This window comes from Toxorhynchites rutilus, chromosome 2 (genome assembly GCF_029784135.1).
Source record: "Toxorhynchites rutilus septentrionalis strain SRP chromosome 2, ASM2978413v1, whole genome shotgun sequence".
Lineage (NCBI taxonomy): Eukaryota > Metazoa > Arthropoda > Insecta > Diptera > Culicidae > Toxorhynchites > Toxorhynchites rutilus.
This window is the reverse complement of record NC_073745.1, coordinates 320460768-320484082: the sequence shown is the minus strand read 5'-3', so window position 1 is coordinate 320484082 and position 23315 is coordinate 320460768. Positions and strand designations below refer to the sequence as shown.

Here is a 23315-nt window from a genome sequence, read left to right as displayed (position 1 = left end):
TTCATGTTAAGTGCTAGAATAGTAAGAATCTACGATAAATGAATGAAATAAAATGATATTTTATGCAGAAATATTCATTAAAATTAGTGTTCGGAATATGAATCAAGTTTCTACGCATGATTCGAAATGCGAACACTTCATTTTTAAGTGTGAAATTACTGAATTTTAATGTTATTAATAATTTAGTATTCAAACCCCTGACATTCTTTGGGTTATAGATTTGATTTTAACATCGTTTATAGGTATCGATACCGATATAGCGCCCTTGGTCCCGAAACCATGTAAACTATAAGAAACAAATACAATCAATAATTACGAAAGCACAATTCATTTTTTTTGCGAGCATGACATTTTTCCAAAAAATACTAGCTAATTGACATTAATTGGATATATCGATCATATGAATCGGTCCAGTAGTTTCAAAGTTATGATTTTTCGAAAAATTCCTTTTTTTCTGTTCGGAATATGAGTCAGTGACAAAAATGGTGTTCGGAGTTTGAGACAAAAGTTATTAAACATATTTTTGGTTTTTCACCATGAATATGTATTTTTGTAAATTAATTTTATTGTAGTCAAATGAAAAAGAAGGCTCTATAGTATCTAAAAATAAAATTAATTTCGCCAAAGAGTACCATTTTGAGTAATGAGAGTCTGTTTAATGGCCATCAAAGCTAAAGTTTTCTGAATATGAGAAAAAACGGTACATCGTATTTTATATCTTTCCCCAAAATCGGAATCGTCGTGAGGACTGTGCTGGTCCTCCTGTAACCTCATTATCCTTCTATTAAAACCTTGTGCCGTTTTGTCTCAAATTTCGAACACATAATTTTTAAATGTAGATTTAGTAAATTTTAATGTGATAGTTAATTGAATAATGAAAACCATTATTTACAGCTTTCGATACAGCCTATAATTTATAATACTAAGCATTTGCAAAAACGTGAAAGTCAAAACCAGTTATGAAATGTTTGCGTCAGCAAATTTCGTAAAAAAGAAGCATCGTGAAGTTTTCAGTATTTGTAGTTGTTTTAACTATTTTGTTTGCTGTGTTAAGTGCTAGAAAAGGTAAGATTCTGCTAAAAAAGGATGAACAAATGATCTTTTATGCAGAAATCTTCAATTAATACTATGGCTATAGATTTGTGAATCAATTATATTATATCCAAGCGAAAAAAATACTCTATTGTAGGGGAAAGGGGGGCAGTTTCGGACAACGCTTGTAAAAATTAAGTGGTACAATTTTCAACCAAATTAAAAATATAAGTAAGTTAACAGCCCTTCCACTAACAGCTGTCATATGGTTTGACATCCCCTGGTCGTTTATTACTTACGAAAACAACACAGTGCCCTTTTTCATACACGTTTCGAATCTTTTGAGCTTGAAGTTGTAAGTATTTCCCTAATTCCTTTGTGAACGATTTAGAAATTTAAGTACACCACCTCCGTTAGTAACTAATATGAAAGGAAAAAAACGTGCATACAACGGGGAAATAAAGGTCTATTTATTAGATAAAATTATGATCTGTCTTCGGATAGTGGTGGGGCACATTCGGACCCTGTTTAATCTATCTATCTATCTATATCTATATATATAAAAATGGAGTGATGTCTGTCTGTCTGTCTGATTCTTATAGACTCGGAAACTACTGAACCGATCGACATGAAAATTGGTATGTAGGGGTTTTTGGGGCCGGGGAAGGTTTTCGTGATATTTTGAGACCCCTCCCCCCTCTCTAAGGGGGGGCTGCCATACAAATGAAACACAAATTTCTGCATTGCTCGGAAATTAACCAAGCAAACGAAACCAAAGTTGGCATGTGTATGTTTTAGGGTGCAATAAATGTTTCTATGATGGTTAGACGGTCCTTCCCCCACTCAAAGGGGGGGGCTGCCATACAAATGAAACACAAATTTCTGCATTACTCGAGAATTAATCAAGCAAATGAAACCAAATTTGGCATGTGGAGGTTTTAGGATGCAATAAATGTTTCTATGGTGATAAGATACTCCTTCCCCCTCTCTTAGAGGGGGCTGCCATACAAATGAAACACAATTGTTGTTCTGCCATACAAATGAAGCATAAATTTCTGCATAACTCAAGAACTAATCAAGAAAAGAACCAAATTTGGCATGTGGAGATTTTAGGAGGCAATAAATGTTCTAAGGTGGTTCGACACTCCTCCCCCTCTCCAAGGGGAGGCTGCCATACAAATGAAACACAAATGTTTGCGCTAACGAAATTGATTTTCGTTCGAAAATGGAAATGGATTTAAATGTGATAAAAAGCACTCCTACTCCACTATCGTCTTTTTTTTTATCCCATTTATTTATTTAAGGCTCATTAGTATTTAGCTGTAACAGAGCCGAATTTTAATCGTGTACATGTCACATGGTTATCATATCTATAATTAGCACATTACACAGTTGCCATTCTCCAGTATTCCTTCTATTCCATTACATATGGTACATTCACACAGTAGCCATTTAGGCGTAAGGGTATTCTTTCTGTCCTTCCATTATCCAGTTGGACCACTGGACAGCGGAGACAGTTGTTTGATCATTGTTGAGTTATTTATAGAACAGTAGCCCGATGTGTCTGGCAGAGCAGAGCAGTTGTATGGATGAATCGATCTTATTTCGACCGTGGATCGATCTCCATCGCTGATGATTGTTGCGTGGACGTAGCTATTCTGTAACAACACAAAGATGGTCAATGAGGGCCCTGAGTTTTGAACTCACGATCGATCGCTTACTAAGCGAACGCGCAACCAATGTGGCTACGGAGACCCCCTTCCACTATCGTCTTCTATCTATATAAATATGAATGGATCGCCGAATGTGTTGATAAGAGCAAAATTCGAGAGAGGAATTGTCTGATTTAGGGTGTACTTGAACGAGAATTGTGTCTGAGATAATCTGATATTATAATGACGAGTTTTGGTAGAAGTACTAGGAATTTTATAGGAAAAGGTAATTTAAGAGGTATTTTTTTTAAATCAATAAACAATTCTGCGATTGGATCCATGAACAGCGCTTAGTAAGGAAACATGTATGTAATAACGAATAAAAAAATTTTTTGGGCGGGATGAAGTTTTCCGGGTCAGCTAGTACCTTATAAAGTTTATGTCTGATTGTTGTTTACTAACAAACATCAATTTAGTCTTTTTCTCAGACCTAATGATGGTCTGGAACTACAAAAAGAAAACCGATAGAATCAGCATCAACGAAGATGAGATGGAAAGAGCTATCGAACTAGTTTCGAATAGAACGTTTTCATGAGTCTAGCTCACAGGTGGTCCAACTGGGTCTATTGTCTTTGCTAAGTTCCCAACTAACGGTTACATAACGGGAAAATTGTTTCTCAATGTTCTGGAACATTTGGAAAGGGTAGCAAAAAGCAATGTAAACGAATCAATTTCAAAAAATCAAAAATCAATCAAAAAGTCATTGCACTTTGGAAACAATTAAATATTGCCGAGAAAATTGTACAATTCATGTATCTTTTCCACCTTATGTTATAAATCGCTTACAACCGTTGGATGTTTCAGTTGTGGGCCCTTTCAAGCAAAAGCTCTCAGTTTCCCAGAACGATAGGCTACTCAACTATCGTGGAAAAACTATTTCTATAAACGACCTTTCAGGTATAGTTGCATCGGCTTATAATGCTTCTTTCAATCGGAATAATATCCTAGGTGGATTCAAAATGACAGGTTGCTATCCATTCTCAAGAAAGGTTTTTTTCGAACAAGGATTGATTTATACAACAGTAACTTCTTCTTGGTTCAATGCAGCATTTCCTGTCGTTACATTTTACTATTTGCAAGAGGTACTGAATCCTACTAATTCGGATTCATCGATTTTGAAAGTTTGCGGACTCAATATATTCTGCTTTGATGGGATTGCTGGGTTCTTCCACACATCAGCTAACGATTCCCATGCATACTCAAAATGAAACGTTTCGTTTCCAGTTCCGAGTCCCTTGTTTTGAATGTTTCGTCCAGGTGAGAAGAGTCATGATCATGTGGAAGTATTGAACCTGCTAACTCCCGAGAAAGAGTAGCCATCCGACGTTCAACTCGATTGAAAGCAATGCGTCCTGGAGCATTTTTTTTTTATCCCATTTATTTATTTATTAGGCTCATTAGCATTCTATCTGTAACAGAGCCGGGTTTTTATCGTGTACATGTACATATGTTTATGTTTCTATAAATTGTAAATTACACAGTAGTAGTAGTAGCCATTTAGGCGTTAGGTTTTTTGTTCCAATCCATTATGGTAAATTACACTGTAGTAGCCATTTAGGCGTAAGGATATTCTATCTGTTCTTCCATTGTTCCGCAGACCGGACAGCGGAGACAGTTGATATTGATCATTGTTGGGTTATTCATAGAACAGCAGCCCGATGTTTCTTGCAGAGCAGAGCAGTTGTATGGATGAATCGATCTTATTTCGACCGTGGATCGATCTCCATCGCTGATGATGGTTGCGTGGACGTAGTTATTCTATAATAACACAAAGATGGTCAATTGAGGGCCCTGAGTTTGGACTCACGATCGATCGCTTAGTAAGCGAACGCGTAACCAAGTGGCTACGTAGACCCCCTTCCTGGAGCATTGGTAGCAACGAATTTTGCATCAATATTAAATTGATTCAAATGACAAATCGAAAATATCTATGTATTAAATTCCAATTTTTTTTCCAATCGTGGCAATTTGGTTATTTTTGACAACCTGAGAAGGTCCTTTAATAGTCCCTCAATAGACGATATATTTTTCAACCTGAGATGGTCAATCTGGGAATTCCTGGGTCAGGGGTATCCATATCTTTCTGTGCATAATAGTCATGGATAACAGCTATTACAACCACTCTCCTTAGGGACTTTGGACTCTCTGCTCTGGTTTACAACAGTTTCGGGTTCTTTTCCGGACATGATACTATAGAGATCCGTCATTCGTAGACGGATTTAGATAAATCAACGTAATGTTGGTGCCCAAAGAATTGTATCTGACATAAAATGTTATCTGTTTATCTGAATAAATCTAGCGGATACAATATTATACTATAGCCAATTCTGAATCAGCAATCATCGAATACATATAGTCAATCGCAAAATTGAGTGTACACATACTACTTGACGACACTTTCCCTTAATTTGGTACAACATATTTTTAAAACATGAAATCTTTTGATGCATGTTAATTACTCACACATTCAACTAGCTATACACGCAATATAATCCCGCGAAAAGTTTTCTGGCTCATTATTTATCCCTAAAAGATGAAAAAATCTTAATTTGGGACATTGCTAAATTGAAAAGTGTTTCATCCCACAGGTGAATATGAAATAATGACTACAGTTTGCTAAGGCATATGTAAACAGACCTAAGGAGCTCTGAAACAAGACGAAAACCTATCTCTTTGAGTCGGATGGAAGACAGATGGTGTGGAAGAAACCAGGATCGGTTCTCCCGGTTCAGTCAAATGTTCACACAGTAAAACATCTTCTGAAGAATAAAAATCCAGGTAACAAAACGGAACTCAAAACGACGATTAAGGAGATCTGGGAGAGCATTTCGTTTACAGTGATCAGAAATCTCGTCTCGGTGCTTGTAGGTAGTGCTGGACGCTATAAGGGGGCCAAATACCAGGGGATTGATTTTTGTTATCTGTTAACATTTCTGAACGATAACGACAAGCGAGTACAAAAGTACTCCCCACCAAAAAATACCCCTGACTTGCATGTATTTGCAAAGCGGATTCCCCCAGGCACATTGATTTTGAAGTCCGTGTTAGGTTCGGTGGGAACGAAAATACCCCCAACTTGCATGTATATTTGCAAAGCTGATTTCCACAGGTATATCGATTTTGAAGTCTGTGTTGGGGAAACCGTAAATCGGGCCAATCAAAACATTGCAATCAGGGCATTTAGATAACCCTTGACCTTTTACAGATATTCGATTGTTCATCTCACGAAAAATAACATTTTATTGAGTGTGATAGACGCGTAGAAATATTTCCTATCAATTGATGCAAACATCTTTCCGATCTATTAAGGAATGTTCGAGTTATAAGCATTCGAAATACGGGTAGGGTTAGCACGCAAATCGGCAGAACAAATGTATGGGAAAATGGAAACGCTTATAGTTTTCATGAATTTTAACCATTTACACACCAAGGGATTGTAATGTATAGCGTATCAAACAAATCTTAGAGAACTGCCATACATTCTGAGGCACTTTGTGTCCGCCAGGTATAGCCAATCTGATATTTACAACATCCTCTCTCTGCCGCTTCCTCAGCCGGGAGATCGAAGCAACCGGTCAAAGATGAAGGAGAATCTGGCCGAAATGGATATTTTTATGCGGAAGCGTCAGACGAGACCGACCGTATCTGAGCAGCAGGCAACCGGTGAAAAACTTCTTTCCAGTTAAAGAAGTGAAAAACTTCTTTTCGTACTCATAAGGAATGACGAGACGCTTGGTGCTAGAATTCAACGAATGCAAGGGACTAGATACTTTACGTTCCCCAGATAAGTGATGGCAACGAATATATCACCCACATCAAGTTCTCCAAGAAGGTCATTCGCTGACAAACGAGAAGAGAATGTCCAAGCCGCTCTTCTTTCGAGTCATATGGTAAACTGGGAGATATACAGTACGGAGTGCTTGCCGGAAGTTGCGAAGGTGATGTGGTTGAACCTGGGATCAGTCCATTATGCCAAAAGATCACTGGAGGATGGATCGGCTGGAGATAAACCGCCAACCTTCCCAACATCCCCCAGCTGCGACCGATAGAAAACTTTTGGGCGAATGGCCAAAATGGAAAAACAGAAGACCACCAAAGCCACGAAAAGGTAAAAGAACACGATGACATACATCTTCTCATCGGCCATAGGTGAGGTGCCGGCCAACTTCCGTAAGGCCGCCAAGCATTTCATTTACGATACTTCATCAAACAACCCCGTCTCTTCCTGTCCCGTATACACTAGTTATTCCGGCTTATTTAACACGTTAAGTTCTGACCGAACTAGGGGACCAAAGTTGAACTTTTCGTCTGACTCACGTTGGTCCCTGCGGATCAATAGGGGACTTTTATAAAAAACATTTTCTAATTTTGTTGCTGTCGTTTCCATTTGACACTCTCTAAACAAAAAGTCCACAGTCGGTGCGATGAAACCAGCTCAACGTATTAATCTTTGGATGCATTGGAAGATCTCTTGGACAGTCTGTCAAATAAAAGTTTTTTTTTGTGGTTCATCCATTTAATTAAATCAACATGATCGAATTGTAATATTGAAATATATTGATATCGCGGGACATTTTCGTTTCTTTTGCCAAATGCAGGACGTAATCTTACGCGGGACATTTTGTTGAAATGCGGGACTGGTCAGTTTAAAATAGGGACCTTTTCATGAGTTTCATACCAAATGTAACACAAAAATCATCTGACAATTGTGGATCAAATCAGAAATGACTCGTTGGTGTTTTATTCGATGCTACAAATTCAAATTAATTATGGGTTCATTTGAGGGGGTAGTACACTATGAACATCACAAAAAGCATGTGATATTCGCGATTTTTTCAACGAAAAAATGAATGGCTATGATTAATCTGATATCACAGTTTTGTTAGGTATATATTACTTAGCAAACAAACAAAAATTTTGTGTTTCTCTATTATAGTGACTTTCAACACAACACACAACGTAAAATTAATTGGTGTCAATTGGACTGTCCCCTGAATAACCGTAACCGGTTTGTTGAACCCTTGAAGCCCCTGTAAGCTGGTGGGAGTTCTACAAGATTTTCTAGTAGACCGATTTCAACCAATGATTTACGTAATCTTGGATAAATTTCCTGTCATCGTAGGTAGGATTTTTTCAAAATATAGATTTTTGACGATATAGACGATACATATAGGTTTATGCCTCAAAAATCGAGACAAAAACATTCACCAAAATTGAATTTTTCAAAGTATCAGAAAAATCCTACGTACGATGACAGGAAATTTAGTGGAGAATCTGGGAAAACCTATTTCATCAAAATCGGATGGACCGTTCCGGGGATAGAACTCCCACCAGTTTGCAAAACATGGTTTCGAGAAAAACGCGTTTTAAACTTTAAATCCGCGCTCCTTATGCTTAGGTCTTAGGTCCACTAATTCGCTTGTAACTTCGAAATGGAGCATCGGACAGGCCTGGGATAGAAACTACAGTAAAGTAGACATCCCAGAGAACATTTTAGGCCAGCAATATTTTTTTGAATTTTTTCAAGTTTCCATAGTGTACTACCCCCTTGTATTGGGTCTCAAATTGATTAGAATAAATCGCGGTCCGCATTTTGCTTCCGTAGCTTAACGAATGTTTCTCGAGTATTTATATGAAGCATAGCTTTGGTTTCATGAACCTCATTTGACTCATGATATATACACTAGACGAAGAATTTTTCAAATATAAACCACCAGTTAATTCCATCGAAAAACAAAGTCAAACACCATCCTTGGCAATGTGTCCGAGGCATGGAAATGATAAATGTCATTACGACCTGTCCCCAAGAGCACGCTTGGTCGGGTGTAAATATATTTAATCTCTCACGCTTCTCCCTGGGCAGTAATTGATGAGTGTTAACGCGGCTACCCCAAATAGTGACGGATGCGTACGTCAAAACAATGCCAGTAATAGCCGCACAAAATATACGCCGCTGGCAAATCCGCTTTGGGCGCCTCTCTCCAGCCTCTCTGGCCCTGTTATAATGACGTATAGTAATGATTTATTTTTAAAATCCCTTCTAGTTTTTTTTTGGTAAGGTGCGAATGTTTTGTTATTTTCGTGGATGTTTTCGTTCATCCTTTCAGAAGACATGACATTTTAAGCGAACGTCTTGATGCGTATATTTTTTATGGATTACAAAAACATGATGCTCTGTGAGAAACCAGAGCTCACACTGCATTAACCACACTTTCTCGAAAGGTATCATATCAGTCGAAAGAGTTAGGTTTGCGAATCTCGTCATTCGTTTTGAAGTAAACATGAATGTTCTGTTTCCTCGCTGACAAGAAACCCGAGATACTCACACGCCCCGTTTGCATGATGATCTCTAGACAAATAATGTATCAAAGTGCTCACCACGACTCGGTAGCGAAACAGAAAGCGGAAAATCTTGTTGATCTCACACCTAAAGTGTCTGCTTGTTCGATTGTCTCTCGGGTGAAAAATTCTCTTGTAAATTTCTGTATTATTTTTCAACGCACGAATAGAAGCCCTAATTATTTCACTAATTCACCGCGTATACAAGCAATCTCGCGTCTCCGTGCGTCTCCGTGCGGTTCCGACCGGCGATGGAATGCAGCGGTCGTTTTTGGTTGCGTTGTGCGCTGAATATGAACGTGATGGGTCTTTAATGCGCTCCCGGGGATTGCTGCTCTCGAATCGGCAGAATAATTCATTTTAATAGTAGCAAGAAATCCGAAGATTTATCCCCTGCAATAGACGAAACAGAAAGCTCTAAGATTTGAGTACGATGCAATGTTTAGACTATGTGCGGCGGTGGGCCTATTTTATTGTTACCGTCGCGCGGGGCTTCTAATGATCTGCCATAACCGCCAAATTTCTTCAAAAAATTATTTTTATCTAATTCATACAAAATACTGAGTAAACTTGACATCATTTTATCATCAATAAATAGACATAAAATGCAGTAAATATCAAGTGTAATTAATATTTATTAATCCAAATTACAACAATAATACTTTCTACTCAAATAAACAACTTTATAACTAGTTGATTCATGTGACACAACTTATACAATACTTTGTGAAATCATAGTCATGAAAAGAAAGTTAAACAAACATTCAACACAAAAACTGTTGCCTCAACGCAACAGTTCAAGTGTCGCGCTGTGTGTTGTTTTCAAGGGAGTAAAATGTTTGTATGCATGGAGCAGACTTCTCATTCTCTCAGACTGAATGTCAGCTAGGAATTGTACCAAGAAAAATCACAAATGGTTGAATAAGAGTCAAGAATACGTATTTTAAGTGATTAATTAACATAATGTGAAAGTTTTCGTTCAAATTTGAACATTTTAATGTCTTAAAATTGCCAAAAATCGACTTTTCGACGTGTCAACAAAAAAAAAATTTTTTTCGACAACATTTTTTTATCGAGATAACAGTAAGTGTCGACAAGCCATGAAATTTTAAGGCATTTGGCATCAATTTTTTTTGGAAACCTCGATTTTCGGGGTACTTTCTGATCACACAAACTCGCCTCTTGCGTGAGTAAATTCTGTACCAGTGTGTTTATGGCATGTATGGTTTCTCCAGATAGCCCTTTCACAGATACTTTTAAGCACATTTGAAGTAATGTATGAGGATGTCAAAGACGAGATCGCAATCATTGGTGGTTTTGGTGTGCATTTAGTAATTCTATCATAACACACACAAATGGTCAATTGAGAACTTTAAGATTTATACTTACGTTCGTTTTTCGGCCTAAAACTACGATTATATTAGGCTGTCAAAAAAGTCCTGCGGTATTTTTTTTTGTTGAATTCTCTTTTGTTCATAAAATTAGTTACAATCATCTGTTTTAAGTCAAATATGCGCCGTTTTGTTCGATGACTTGTTCCGACGAGATGTCAACTTCATAATACCCCTGTTATAGAAGCTCGCTTCCTTATTGGCATAAAACTCGGATAGCCTATTTTCACAGGCCTCTTATGTGACTAACTTCTGCCTACCTAGCTCGTTCGCCATGGACAAAAACAGGTGGTAGTCACTTGGTGCAAGGTCCGGACTATACGGCGGATGCGAAAGAACCTCCCATCCGAGCTCCCGGAGCTTCTGGCGCGTCACCAAAGAAGTGTGTGGCCTGGCGTTGTCCTGATGGAAGACAATGCGGCCTCTGTTTATCAAAGATGGCCTCTTCTTCATGAGTGCTACCTTCAAGCGGTCCAGTTGGTGGCAGTACAGGTCCGAATTGAGCGTTTGGCCGTATGGAAGCAGCTCATAATAGATTATTCCTTGACAATCCCACCAAACACACAGCAGAACCTTCCTGGCCGTTAATGAGGGCTTGGCCACCGTCTGAGCCGCTTCAGCGGGCTTCGACCACGACCGTTTGCGCCTCACGTTGTCGTAAGTGATCCACTTTTCATCGCCAGTCACCATCCGCTTCAGAAACGGGTCGATTTTGTTGCGATTCAGCAGCGATTCACATGCGTCGATACGGTCAAAGATGTTTTTTTGCGTCAACGTGTGTGGCACCCATACATCGAGCTTCTTTGTGAATCCAAGCTTCTTCAAATGGTTAATAACGGTTTGATGACTTATCCCAAGCTCTTGGCCGATGCTACGGCTGCTACTATGCCGGTCTTTCTCGGCTAATTCAACGATTTTGTCGCAATTTTCGACGACAGGCCTTCCGGAACGTGGCGCATCTTCGACGACCTCTACACCAGAACGAAAACGTTGAAACCATCGTTGTGCGGTGGAAATGGAAACTGTATCGGGTCCATAAACTGCACAAAACTTATTGGCAGCTTGAGATGCATTTTTGCCTTTGTCATAGTAGTACTGTAAAATATGTCGGATTTTCTCTTTATTTTGCTCCATATTTGCGACACTATAACTCACGAACGACTTAACCAAACAAAACACTGTCAAGGACTATAAAATACCTTTCCAACAAGCTATAGTATGACGCGATACAATGAATACAACTAGAACTACGCGCTTACAACGACACCTCGCGGAAATACCGCAGGACTTTTTTGACAGCCTAATATTATAGATTCTGGCCGAAAAACGAAAATTACATCATCGTAAAACGATTCTCGTTCTCGACAGAATATTCTGTGAAACTGTAATATTATCTTTGAGAACGTTTAATATCTAGAATAAACAAAATATGAAAAATATAACGGATGAGCTAATTTTACTCCGAATCTGCCGTGTACATAGTTAGAAACTATAAGATTGTTTTATCAAAACATTGAATCCAATCAAAATGGTTATTGATATGGAGTTCCTTATAGTACGGGAGAGATGTATTACCTAAATTCAATATAATTAATTTATGAGATACAAAGCAATCATCGAAATTGATTTAAGTCTCTACACTCTGTCCAACTTCTACATCGTTGCAACACAAACAGTTAGAATTTCAACAAAATACATTCATACATTGTTGAATAAAGTATATTTAACGTCAATTCCGTTCAAAAGAGTTGTTTGTTTATTTATTGTGCTTAAATATGATAATTTCAACTGTCAAGTTTCTATAAGACCATTGCAAAATTCATAAGTATTTTCAATGGAAAATTCAAAAGGATCGGCTGATTTAAATGCCAATAATTGATAACCTTGCTATTTCGACTAATAACCTGGAAAATTTGTGTTGGAATACTATTTACCCAATTCTGCTGAACGGATTTCACGATATTTTTCCATGTTTCCAAAAGTGTGACCTCAAGGCTCTTCAATCATTGTGCACCGCTTCCCCTTAGTGTAGATTCTGTGTACAACGGAGATCGATCCGGTCAGTAAAAAAAAATTTTTTTGATCCTTCATTTATTGCTTAGTTACCTTGCTGGTATGAATAGTAGCATTGTTTTGCTGGAATGTGATTTTTTGTGACTATATCCATACAAAAATGGTAGGAGAGAGGATTCCATGACATATATGTAATCCTTGAATGATATGGAAGCTATCTTACCTTTCCGATTGCACAGAATCCCGCCCAAACCATTCACGAGACCATCCAAATGGAGCTTTTTTTTCGTCAGTGAAGATAACCTATACATTGAAAAACTTTCCGTTATGGTGTATAGCAAAATGTATTCTTTTGGAAACATTCTTTGTCACAACATACCATGTCCCACAGTCGGTTCACGTGAGCTTTGGCAAAACTCAGACGTCTTCCGATGTGAGATGGTCTAAGATAAGGAGCTTTAACCTTTTATGAATTGTCACCCGAGAAACATTTAAACTCAAATATTGCTTTATTTGCGTAAGCGATTTTGAGGTATTTGAAGCTGTTCTAACTATTTCCCGCTTACCCCGGTCAGAGAGCTTCGATTTACGTGGATCTCTCTCCTTCTTACCGTATCTTTGAGGATTCGCCAAATAATTTACCCATTAGTGCCCAGCGTATAAAATTTAATACGCAAAAATACCCGTTTTTGAAAAACTGTTTTTGATGAAACTAAAGTGTTAAGAGCATTTTAAGCGATACCACATGACAAATTTTTGTGTCAGTGTCATTTTATCTGTCATTTTTGTTGTTTTGTTGTGTATTGAAGCTTGCAAAGTTCGTATTTAATGCAGTCGCAAAAGTAAACATAAATTTATCAAAGTTTTTCCTCTTAAAGGATTCTAAATTGCTCAAATCTGTGACCCAACACTACTAGACGAGTGTAAAAAAATGATATCTAGCGAAAAATCCGAAGAAAATTATGAAACCGCAAAAAAAAGCTATGTTTACTTTTGAGCGTATGAAATTTCATACGCTGTGCAACTATAGTATATTTTGACGTAGAACTACGTCTTTCATAAAGGGTGCCAAATCAGAAAACAGGTCACGTTTTAATGAAATCAAGTTAACGTTAATAACTATATTCGCCGCGAACGGATTTTGGCGATTTACATACCAAACGAATCGGAAAATCCATAAGATTTGTTTGATATGCTATACATCACAATCCCATGTTGTGTAAATGGTTAAAATTCATGAAAACTATAAGCGTTTCCATTTTCCCATACATTTGTTCTGTCCATTTTTGTGCTTTCCCGAACAGAGCTGTCAATAACGGGCAACTGATCGACGAGCAACGAAGGGGAAATGGTAAGATTTAATGTCTCCGTCAACAAAGGAAAAGAAGAAGAATGAAGGGGAATATTTGCCTAGAGTATAAACAGTGGATCTCGCTGAGGCAAACTTTCATTCTTCGTGAGGACACCAAAACTGAACAACACCGACTGAACAACATCGTTGCTGGGCTAGCTGGACGGTGAGGGATCGAATGCCTTTCTCAGGGCAATGGGGGTGGAGGAGTAATACGAGGAAAAGTAAATTTTTACAATGGCCGTTTTGAAGGTTGGAGACGAATGAACTGAAGAAGTTTAAAGTCTTAAATGTCTTAGTTTCGGGTTGAGCTGTGGACGCGACCAAATTACTGACTCGCTAATGTCTCTAGCATTGCAATCATTGCATCAAACTGACGCCATTGCATTCAGGTTCTGAGCTACACAATTGTGTGGGTAATCATCAAGCTAGGCTATCGTCAGCTCACCAAGAAAATAAATGTTCTGGAATTTTGTCTGTGATTTGGTTTCGCACGACGGTAGCAAAACTCTTTCCACAAAGGATGACAGCTAAGCTGATCTAGACCGGCAATATTAACAAAAAAGGGCTTCTGTTGAGAAGAGCGCAAAACGGAGATGAGTGTGTGTATATTTAATTGCTTCAAGCCATCGATATATCGATATTTGTGAGCGTATGTGCGTGCGTTTTAAGGAGGTAGATTCTAGTGTAGAGACATAAATTTCGTCAAATGATTCCACAAGAAAAAAAATTTTTTTAGAGCGATCAAACTGGTAGAATGGTTATTTCTAAAATTTCGTAGCATTATAAAATAATATTTGCAGCTATAAACAAGCGACTTGAATTAAACTACAGCGTAGTTCTACATCAACAATGCGGTCGTGTCTTGGACGCAACCTCCTATAATTTTTTTTCTTAACAGGATATATCAGCTTCCCGATAATCCGGAGGAGCTGTACAATTATCTGATTGATTTGGACGAATACGCTTTCGAAAATCTAGTGTCAACAAATGATATTGACTTTGCCATCGTGCCCCCAAGCGGTGGAGACAGCGATGTGGATGCTGGAGATAGTGACTCGGAGGACGGCCCTTCCGGTTTTGGTAAACAAGTTAATGTCGAGAGCAACATTGAACGAGGCCAATCACAAGAATGCTCCTCGGGCAGCAGCAACAAGCGGAGAGCCAGACACTGGGAAAAAATTACCTTAAACTCAGATGAGTGACATAAATCCAGCAAGGATCGAGTTCATGCAGATCAAGCCTAGACACTCGAAGTCATCGGAAGTTAGGTTTGACGAGATAAATCATTTCATTAATACGAATCCAACTGGTACCCAACGAAATTGTGCGTATTGCAACCGATGTACGACGTATATTTCCTTGAAGTGTAATGTGGGTTTGCACCCTTCGGAGTGCTATTTCCGGTCCATACTCAGTGATACTAAATCCGATACACTGCCGTTCTACGCATAACTGTACTATGTTCTATGCAATCCCTATGAACCGTGAGACAATTATACGTAGAACGGCAGTACACGAAAATGCTAATAAACCATGAAAATGGTTGTTGAAATTGAATTTTTACGTTTCGGGACAAACCTAGATGGACTAGAAAGTTTCATGCCATTTGGATCAAGTTCTTGTACACCTGGACAGTAATGTGTTAAGCACTACTTGATGGGATCGTCCAATCCGACAAGAAATTTCTTTGATACCAACATTTTCTTGGTGAAATGCATCGATTTGTCTTTCTTTTTTACCGCGTAAAAAAAGACCAGAGCAATATTACATCTCTCACTCCGCTCACATTTCGTCTTCATGCTCAGTCACAGCATATGACGGTAATCAGTGCTTGCGACGGAGCTTAGTGCTCATGACGGAAATTAGTGCTGCACTCTATCACGATGCTTACGTAGATTTTAGATGACCTGTTTTTTTTACGCGGATTTTACAATTAACGCGGTTTTTTCACGCGGATTTTCCGGTTAACGCGAATTTTCCAATTAACGCGGTTTTTTTTACGAGGTCCGTATCCCCCGCGTAAAAAATACCGGGGTGTATTGTTTGTTCACAATGACACAAAGCAGCAAGATCATCACCTGGTCTTATAGAATTAGGACAAAGTGTATATATAATATGACAGTCGATGATTAGAAATTATAATTAGTATCGATAATGTAATCATGTTACAGTCGATATAAATCAATGCAGGCGCATGGCAGTCTTGTCGCATATAAATATTGAACGAAACATAAAACATAATAACTTTGGACAATCATAACTCCAAAATTTAAAAAAAAACTCTGGTTTTTGGATATGTTATGTAAAAAAGCCTGAACTTTCAAGAAAACATAAAAAATATAGCGTCACATATCTCTAAGACATGTAAATCATAAAAAATTATAAGGGGTTGTATCTAGGACACGACCGCATATTTTCGACGTAGAGCTACGCAATTATATTACTTGTTTACCACTTCGAATATTATTTTAGAATGCATCGAAATTTTTGTAATAGATTATGTTCTTCTTTACAAATAAATTTGATGAACGTTCTATTACGTTTGATATGATGCCTAGGACTATCGAAATATGTGAACGGAAAAAATTTCAAATGATCATTGTATTTTACATTTCCCTCTGAAATTATTGCACATCTCATGTTTACGTAGTTCTCGAGCCGCGAAAGTTCATTCAGCTGTAGTATCTGAAATGACGATTTTCCCAGGTTCTCAGTTTAAAAATATGTTTTAGGGAAGCATAATTATAATATAAACCGTTTAGAGATTAGTGAATTGTAATGTATAGCATATCAAACAAATCTTAGAGAATTTACGATTCGATTAGTATGCAAATCATGAGAATTCGTTCACAATGAAAATAGTTATTAACGTTAACTTTATTTCATAAAAACGTGACCTGTTTCCTGATATGGCACCCTTCCTGAAAGCCGTAGTTCTACGTCAAAAACAAATGCAATCAGTAGTTACGGAAACAAAATCCAATTTTTTTTCAAATGTAATATTTTTCCACAAAAGACAAATTGCCTTCAATTTGATACCTTGATCATCTGAATCGGTCCAGTAGCTCAAAAGTATTGAATTTGTTCCACTTGGCCAAACGGTGGCAGGAGAATATTATCTCGGAAGTATTTGACGACCAAATTACGCCGAATCCGATCCTAATACAACAATTCAGGAAGTTTAGCATACTACAGGGTGGCGTATAAGTCACGCAATCGATTTGCACAAAAAAAACGTATAAAAAAATGTCTCACGATACAAAATCTTTATTCTCGAATAAAAAAAACGATACAAAGTCGACAATTGAACCGCTTAGGAACCAACACGCTCGATAGTTGCAGCGCGATCGTTATTGTTTTTTCCTTCAGAGAGCGTTGCGTGACTTATGCGCCACAATTTACTGCTCGTGTGTAAATTTTTCTGTGTCCAAATCTGTGTCCAAAATCATCCACTGTATTCACCTGATTTAGAATCCTGTGATTTCTCTTTCTCCCAAAAATCAAGTTAAAAATCGAAACCGCATTTCTTGACGACGTTTGTTTATGGAACACATGTTTCTGAAGCTATTAGCCACTGCCAAAAGTAGCCCCGCTCGACGGTACCGTCGAATGCTATTTTTTTTCCCTTCAACCGCTTGTCTATTGACCGTGGGCGCAGGAGTTGAAACGCACTTCTGGTACCTCTGGGAGTTGGAAAGGGGGAAACCATGAAATATACGCGTTTCCTACTTTTACTGGCGCCCTGACGATGTGCGGAAAGATTAATGCCCCGTGTCGTCTAAACGAGCGAACGCATCCACAGGCACACATGTTCTTCCAGGACCATGTGTCTAATGAGGCGGACCGTGCGTTCCTTATGATGGATTACACTTGAACCGCTGGCTGGCCAGTTTGTTTAGATTGGACTCGTTTCACGTGAGGAGGAGCATGCGTTTTTCGACACAAGCATGGAGCGAAACATGGCATATTGGAATTCACGTTGACGCCTTCATTGGGACGGTTTATTTATACAACTGCTCGTACAACATTTGTCAGCGAATCAACCGGAGATAATTTTGGTCATTATTTAGGTAGTGATTGATACTGCGAATTAGCCTAGGTGAGGTAGTTTCGTTTTCAGACAGCTGCAGCAGTAAATCGGAAGAAAGACGCTCACCGCCATTAGGAGCACTATTTACAACTATTTCGCTAGTTTTGATTAATGGCGCAGGGCGTTCAAACTACTTAAGACTGTTTCACCTGGCTCCCAACGGTGCACTTGCCGCCCTCTTGTATACATATGTCTCGGATCGGTCGTGCATCATGTACAATAAATTAACGTGAAATATGTATTTTAACCACTACGAAGGACACGTCAGCATATTCCCGTATAGAATTTCTATCAATCTTCCGTCGGGAAACATCACTCGCAGAAAAACAGACACATTGCGCATTGCGCGCTACATTTACCCAGTGCTTACCCGCGCATCGGTGATGCTCATCCGTAATAAACAAACGTTGGCATCGAGAATTCTTTCCAAGCAGCTTTCGAGTAGGGGAGCTGAGGGTAATTTGGAGCAAATCACCTGTTATTTCCAATTTCAATATTGGCATTTTCCCCCTTTCAAGCACATTTGAATCTATATGTAAACATTACGCTAAGGCACATGTTCATTTCACTCTAGAGAACCAAATTACCTCGAATCACCCTAAACGAATCTGATTTGTCTCGACGCGAGCAGAAATGGTCTCGCAGATTCTTCCGCGCCAACAAACAGCCTACAACTGGGTCGGGAGCGTTCCGTTTTTTTTTGCGTTGTTCAACACGAGTTGTGAAAATGTAAGACAACGTAATCATTACCGTATAATTACAGTCCCTGACATTCACCGCGGGAAAGGGATAGCTATGCGATGGGGTCTTATTGTCCGACAACACGCAACGTATGGTCGAGGAAGGAACGCTTTCTAAATAACCATAAAAGTGTGGGATTTATAGGGATATTACCCGTGTGTATGACGGTCGGGGCGGGTCCTCATCAACATGAGAGAGGGAGCTAATAGAGTGGACATGAGCTTATTTACGTTTTCATCAGGCAGCGTAGGATAGGAAAGGTGTTTCACATTGGCGGTCATGAAGCTGTCAGCGACGGAGTGAAAGCCGACGAATTTATTGCAGATGCCCGAAGGAATGCTCGTCAGATTTCGATTGATGGTTCCCGGCTTGAAGCGTTTCCGAATAGTACTTTCGCTTTAAACGTTTTTTCGTTGTGCTGAAGATGGGTATTTAAAGTATACGAGATGAGTTCATTCGAACGGTTAGTGGATTGTCTTCAAAAGTGAAAGGCAGAATATAAAAAGAATAATGGATCTTGGGTTTGATTGTTTTCTTCTCAAGTATTGACAGTGGTTGCTGCGACATTTGCTCTCTTGGATCATTTATTTGCTCTCCGGTCAAGTATCACTTCACTCACAATCTGGACAATGCACTCTCGAACTCGAATGGCGCGTACCATTTCATTATCACTCAACCATTTCGTCAAGCAAATTTGTACTTCTGTGTATGAATGTTAGTATGTTTTCTCAACAACTAATTGTCGTTTCCACGGAATATGTTTGTTCCTTATTTATTGTAATGTCAGTTATCTCTCAATACGATTGATGTGACATGTGGCGTGTTTCATAAAGAGAAGTTGAAATTAGTTCAGTGCGGCTATAACAATATGCTTGTTATTTTGGATTTATAGGTTATAGGTTGTCGGAAAATGTCACTGTTTTCTTGGAAGCTTGTAGGCAGGGCCCGAAATCTTCGTAGATAAACAATGAAAATCAACTCTCACCTCAGTAGCTTCGCTTCGATTAGGACTATTGTGTTTTTGCAATTGTATGAAATGGTGGATTGAAATTACTAAAAATTCGCCCATTTTCATCCCATTTGTTCCAATGCGTATGAAAATCTATTTAATGATTTATGTAATAATCCCACTATGATGACTGCCCAAAATACTACTGCTTCAAACGTATAATATATCTGCTTTTCTAATGGTTTTAACGTGGAGATTGTTTCCAAAGCAAAAACAAAAACGCTATTGATTTCATCCGACATTAGAATTGTACTCTAGATAATCCTACTGAAAATAGAAACATTTCTTCGGTGACTTCAAAGGACAGTACAGCAATAAAACTGCACAATCGAGCGATTTTTTTACAATCAAGCATGAAATAACATCTGCAAAAACTTATTTGGCAATAAAATCATTCCTAGGAACGAGTGTCTATCGAAAAGTTTTTCTGAAGACTTCTGCAATTGTTGAGTGCAATTGAATGTTGTTTTATTTGAAGCTAATCGAGATACTATTAAAAAAATGTGTTGAAAGCATTCAAATGGAGAAACAACCAATAGATTAAGACTTTGACTGCGAGATACTAGTTCAAATGTAGAAGCGAAAATTAGAACAAAGAAAACAAGATTTTGAATGTTTAATTCCATAAAACGTAGAATTGTCAAATTTAAATTCAAATATAAAGCAGGAAGACTTTTCGCTTGCGATTCCAACCATGCCATTGATCGTATTGATAAGATTTTCCTCTTGGTTGTGGTGCAGAATATGTAATCTAATCCCGGATTCAAAGCCCCCTAGATAAAAAAAAACATAAATGTCGTAATAAAATGTGCTTATTAATGGAAATCTCATTAGTAACATCACAATCATTCGATCGGTAGGACAAAGTGATCCTTAAAAAACTGATTTCCTGTGCTGAGCATACCTAACGCAGCTGTATCAAAGATAACGTTGCAAAATGGACGCTAAATTCAGGAAATATTTGGGAACGAGGGTACTATCCATCAGAAAAGTTGGATTGAATCTGCTTCTTTCAGTACAAAGTTCTGCACATGAACTCTGTTTTTGAGTATTATAAACAATTGGATAGCATTCGTTTCGCTAAGTCCTTCCCAGATCATTTTTTGGGCCAATAAACAAAATGTAACTGTCGGTTTTTGAAATTTGACATGACCATTTTCACTGCCACCCTAGTGTTGCCAGAACTGGGTATGCCATACATCTATGACATTAGTTGGATAAATTATCGTCATGTTGATGATTAAGGGATCATTGATATTCAATCGTTTTAGAACTTGACTCCAGAGCGTAATATAAACCCTAATTGAATTGGTCTTGAAGTCAAGTACGGCGTTGTGTAAAATTTCAAATACGGACATTGATCATTGATCAAAATTTCAATAGCAGCACCTACATAAACATTATGCAAATTGACATAATTATCCTGATCGAATTGAATGTCAATAAAAGGGAGGCAAATTAGTGAGAAAACACTATACCGTACCTCTGTGTACTTAATGCAGATAGATAGAAATTGATAGAGGGAGACGATAAACGTCATGAAGGTTCTCAATATGAGTGGAGCGGTGTAGGATTCTAACAACTGGAAGAAAAGAATGGAATTTTGGAGAATAAAAAACTTGAAAATAAAAAAAAATAAAAATAAAAAAAATAAAAATAATTTTACATGGACGATCTCAAGGTCTACGCTGATTCACGTCAGCGTCTAGGTGTAGCTATCCGGGTTGTCGAAGACATAAGCAGGGACATCTGTATGGAGTTCGGCCTCGACAAGTGTCGCTGTGTCCACCTGCTGAAAGGACAACTTACCGAATCCGGAGGCTACGAGGTCTATGACGGCGAGTTTATAAGAGACATGGTTCGTGGCGAATCCTATAAATATCTTGGATTCCGACAGCTCACCGGGATTCGCCACTCCGACATCAAGACGGAGCTGCGAGACAAGTTCTTGAGTCGAGTGAACTGTGTCCTGAGGACTTTCCTCAACGCGGGGAACAAGGTACGCGCGATCAACACATTCGCGGTTCCCCTGCTGACCTTCAGTTTTGGTGTAGTCAAATGGAGCAAAACTAACCTAGAGGACCTTGAGAGGAGGATGAGGAAAGCATTCAAAGAGGCCGGAATGCACCATCCTCAATCGGCACTGGAGAGAGTTTCACTACCACGCAAAGAAGGGGGACTTGGAATCGTCGACATTTCTGCACTGTGTGTTGCCCAGGTACGACAACTGCGCGAGTACTTCGCAGAACGCGCCAACCAAAACGCGCTATACCGGGCTGTCTGCGCCGCCGACAGAGGATACAGCGCTCTGCACTTGGCGCAAGCGGAGTACCAACTCAACTGCAATCTGCAGACAGTGGAGGAGAAGATTGCAGCTTGGAAGCAGAAGGCAGTGCATGGTGCCCACCCCCATCAACTGGACCGGCCACACGTCGACAAGGCCGCATCTAATCTGTGGCTAACGCGTGGTGAACTCTCTTCAGTAGTAGAAGCCGACATGATAGCCATCCAGGACAGGATAATGCCGACGAGAAACTGCAGGCGGTACGTCTGGCATCAAGACGTTGATGACATTTGCCGGATGTGCCATCAACCAGGTGAAAACATAGAGCACATTATGGGAGGCTGTCCCGTTTTGGCCAACGCAGCCTACACCGAGCGCCACAACAACGTGGCCCGTATTGTTCATCGACAACTGGCGCTCCAATGTGCTCTACTGGAAGACAACGTACCAAACTACCGGTACCTGCCTGCACCTGTCCTGGAAAATGACCGTTTCAAGCTGTACTGGGATCGCACTGTTCTGACCGACCTCTCGATCCACCACAACCGCCCAGATATAATGGTTTACGACAAGAGCGACCGCAAAGTCACCATCATCGATGTCGCTATTCCACTGAACCAGAATCTGGAGGAGACCCACGGTCGCAAAATCTGCAAGTACCGACCATTGGCCGTGGAGCTCAAGGAACTGTGGGGGCTAAGGGAGGTCCCAAGAATTGTTCCAGTCGTTCTCTCTGGAACTGGAATTATCCCGAAGACACTTCTGGAAGCGCTAAAGGTGTTGAACATCGAGAAGGAATTGGCCGGCATCCAAAAGTCGGTCATCCTTAGCACCTGCGCGATTGTCCGACAATTTCTCGGTCAGGACTGAAACTTGCCAACCCGCTGTCTCCCGGGCAAAGGAGATACACCCAGAAAACTGAGCTACGTTCACGAAGAATACTTAGAATGCGATCGCCCGAGGAGGGTCCCCGAACTGGAGCTGGTCCTGGAACGGGAGTAAGAGCGAGCGGCCAGCGGCTGGAGGGCAAGGTGCAAGAGCGGGCCACCAGCCGGGTTCAACCCGAAGAGCTACCGCCACACGGAAACAGCAGCCATCGACATCACCCAAGAAACGCTGCGCCTACGAGGCGTGTTGTGACTGCCAGACGGCAGTCGTCCACACTCGTGGGTACCACTAGGCGCCGGATCATGTGGACACACGAAATGAACGAATTCGTGATCCGCGCCTATTACATCTGCACTGCTTTGGAGACGGACATGAGCGGTCGCCCTCGAATACTAACAATGTTCGAGGAAGCGTATCCAGAGTTCGTCGGGAGGCTTGATCAGAACGCGATGAACGCGAGGC

At 39.5% G+C, this 23315-nt stretch overlaps 1 protein-coding gene across 1 annotated transcript in view; it reads right to left on the bottom strand.

Annotated features, from left to right (window-relative positions):
- Window positions 1-18534, bottom strand: part of LOC129768754 (zwei Ig domain protein zig-8-like) — a 33032-nt gene extending 14498 nt beyond the window's left edge. Inside the window, exons 1-2 of the mRNA XM_055770616.1 lie at window positions 18519-18534; window positions 18302-18460 (exon numbers count right to left, since the gene is read on the bottom strand). Coding sequence (XP_055626591.1) covers window positions 18302-18434 — 133 coding nt within the window. The 5' untranslated portion in view covers window positions 18435-18460; window positions 18519-18534. The remainder of the gene's footprint in view (window positions 1-18301; window positions 18461-18518) is intronic.
- Window positions 18535-23315: the final 4781 nt, after the last annotated feature.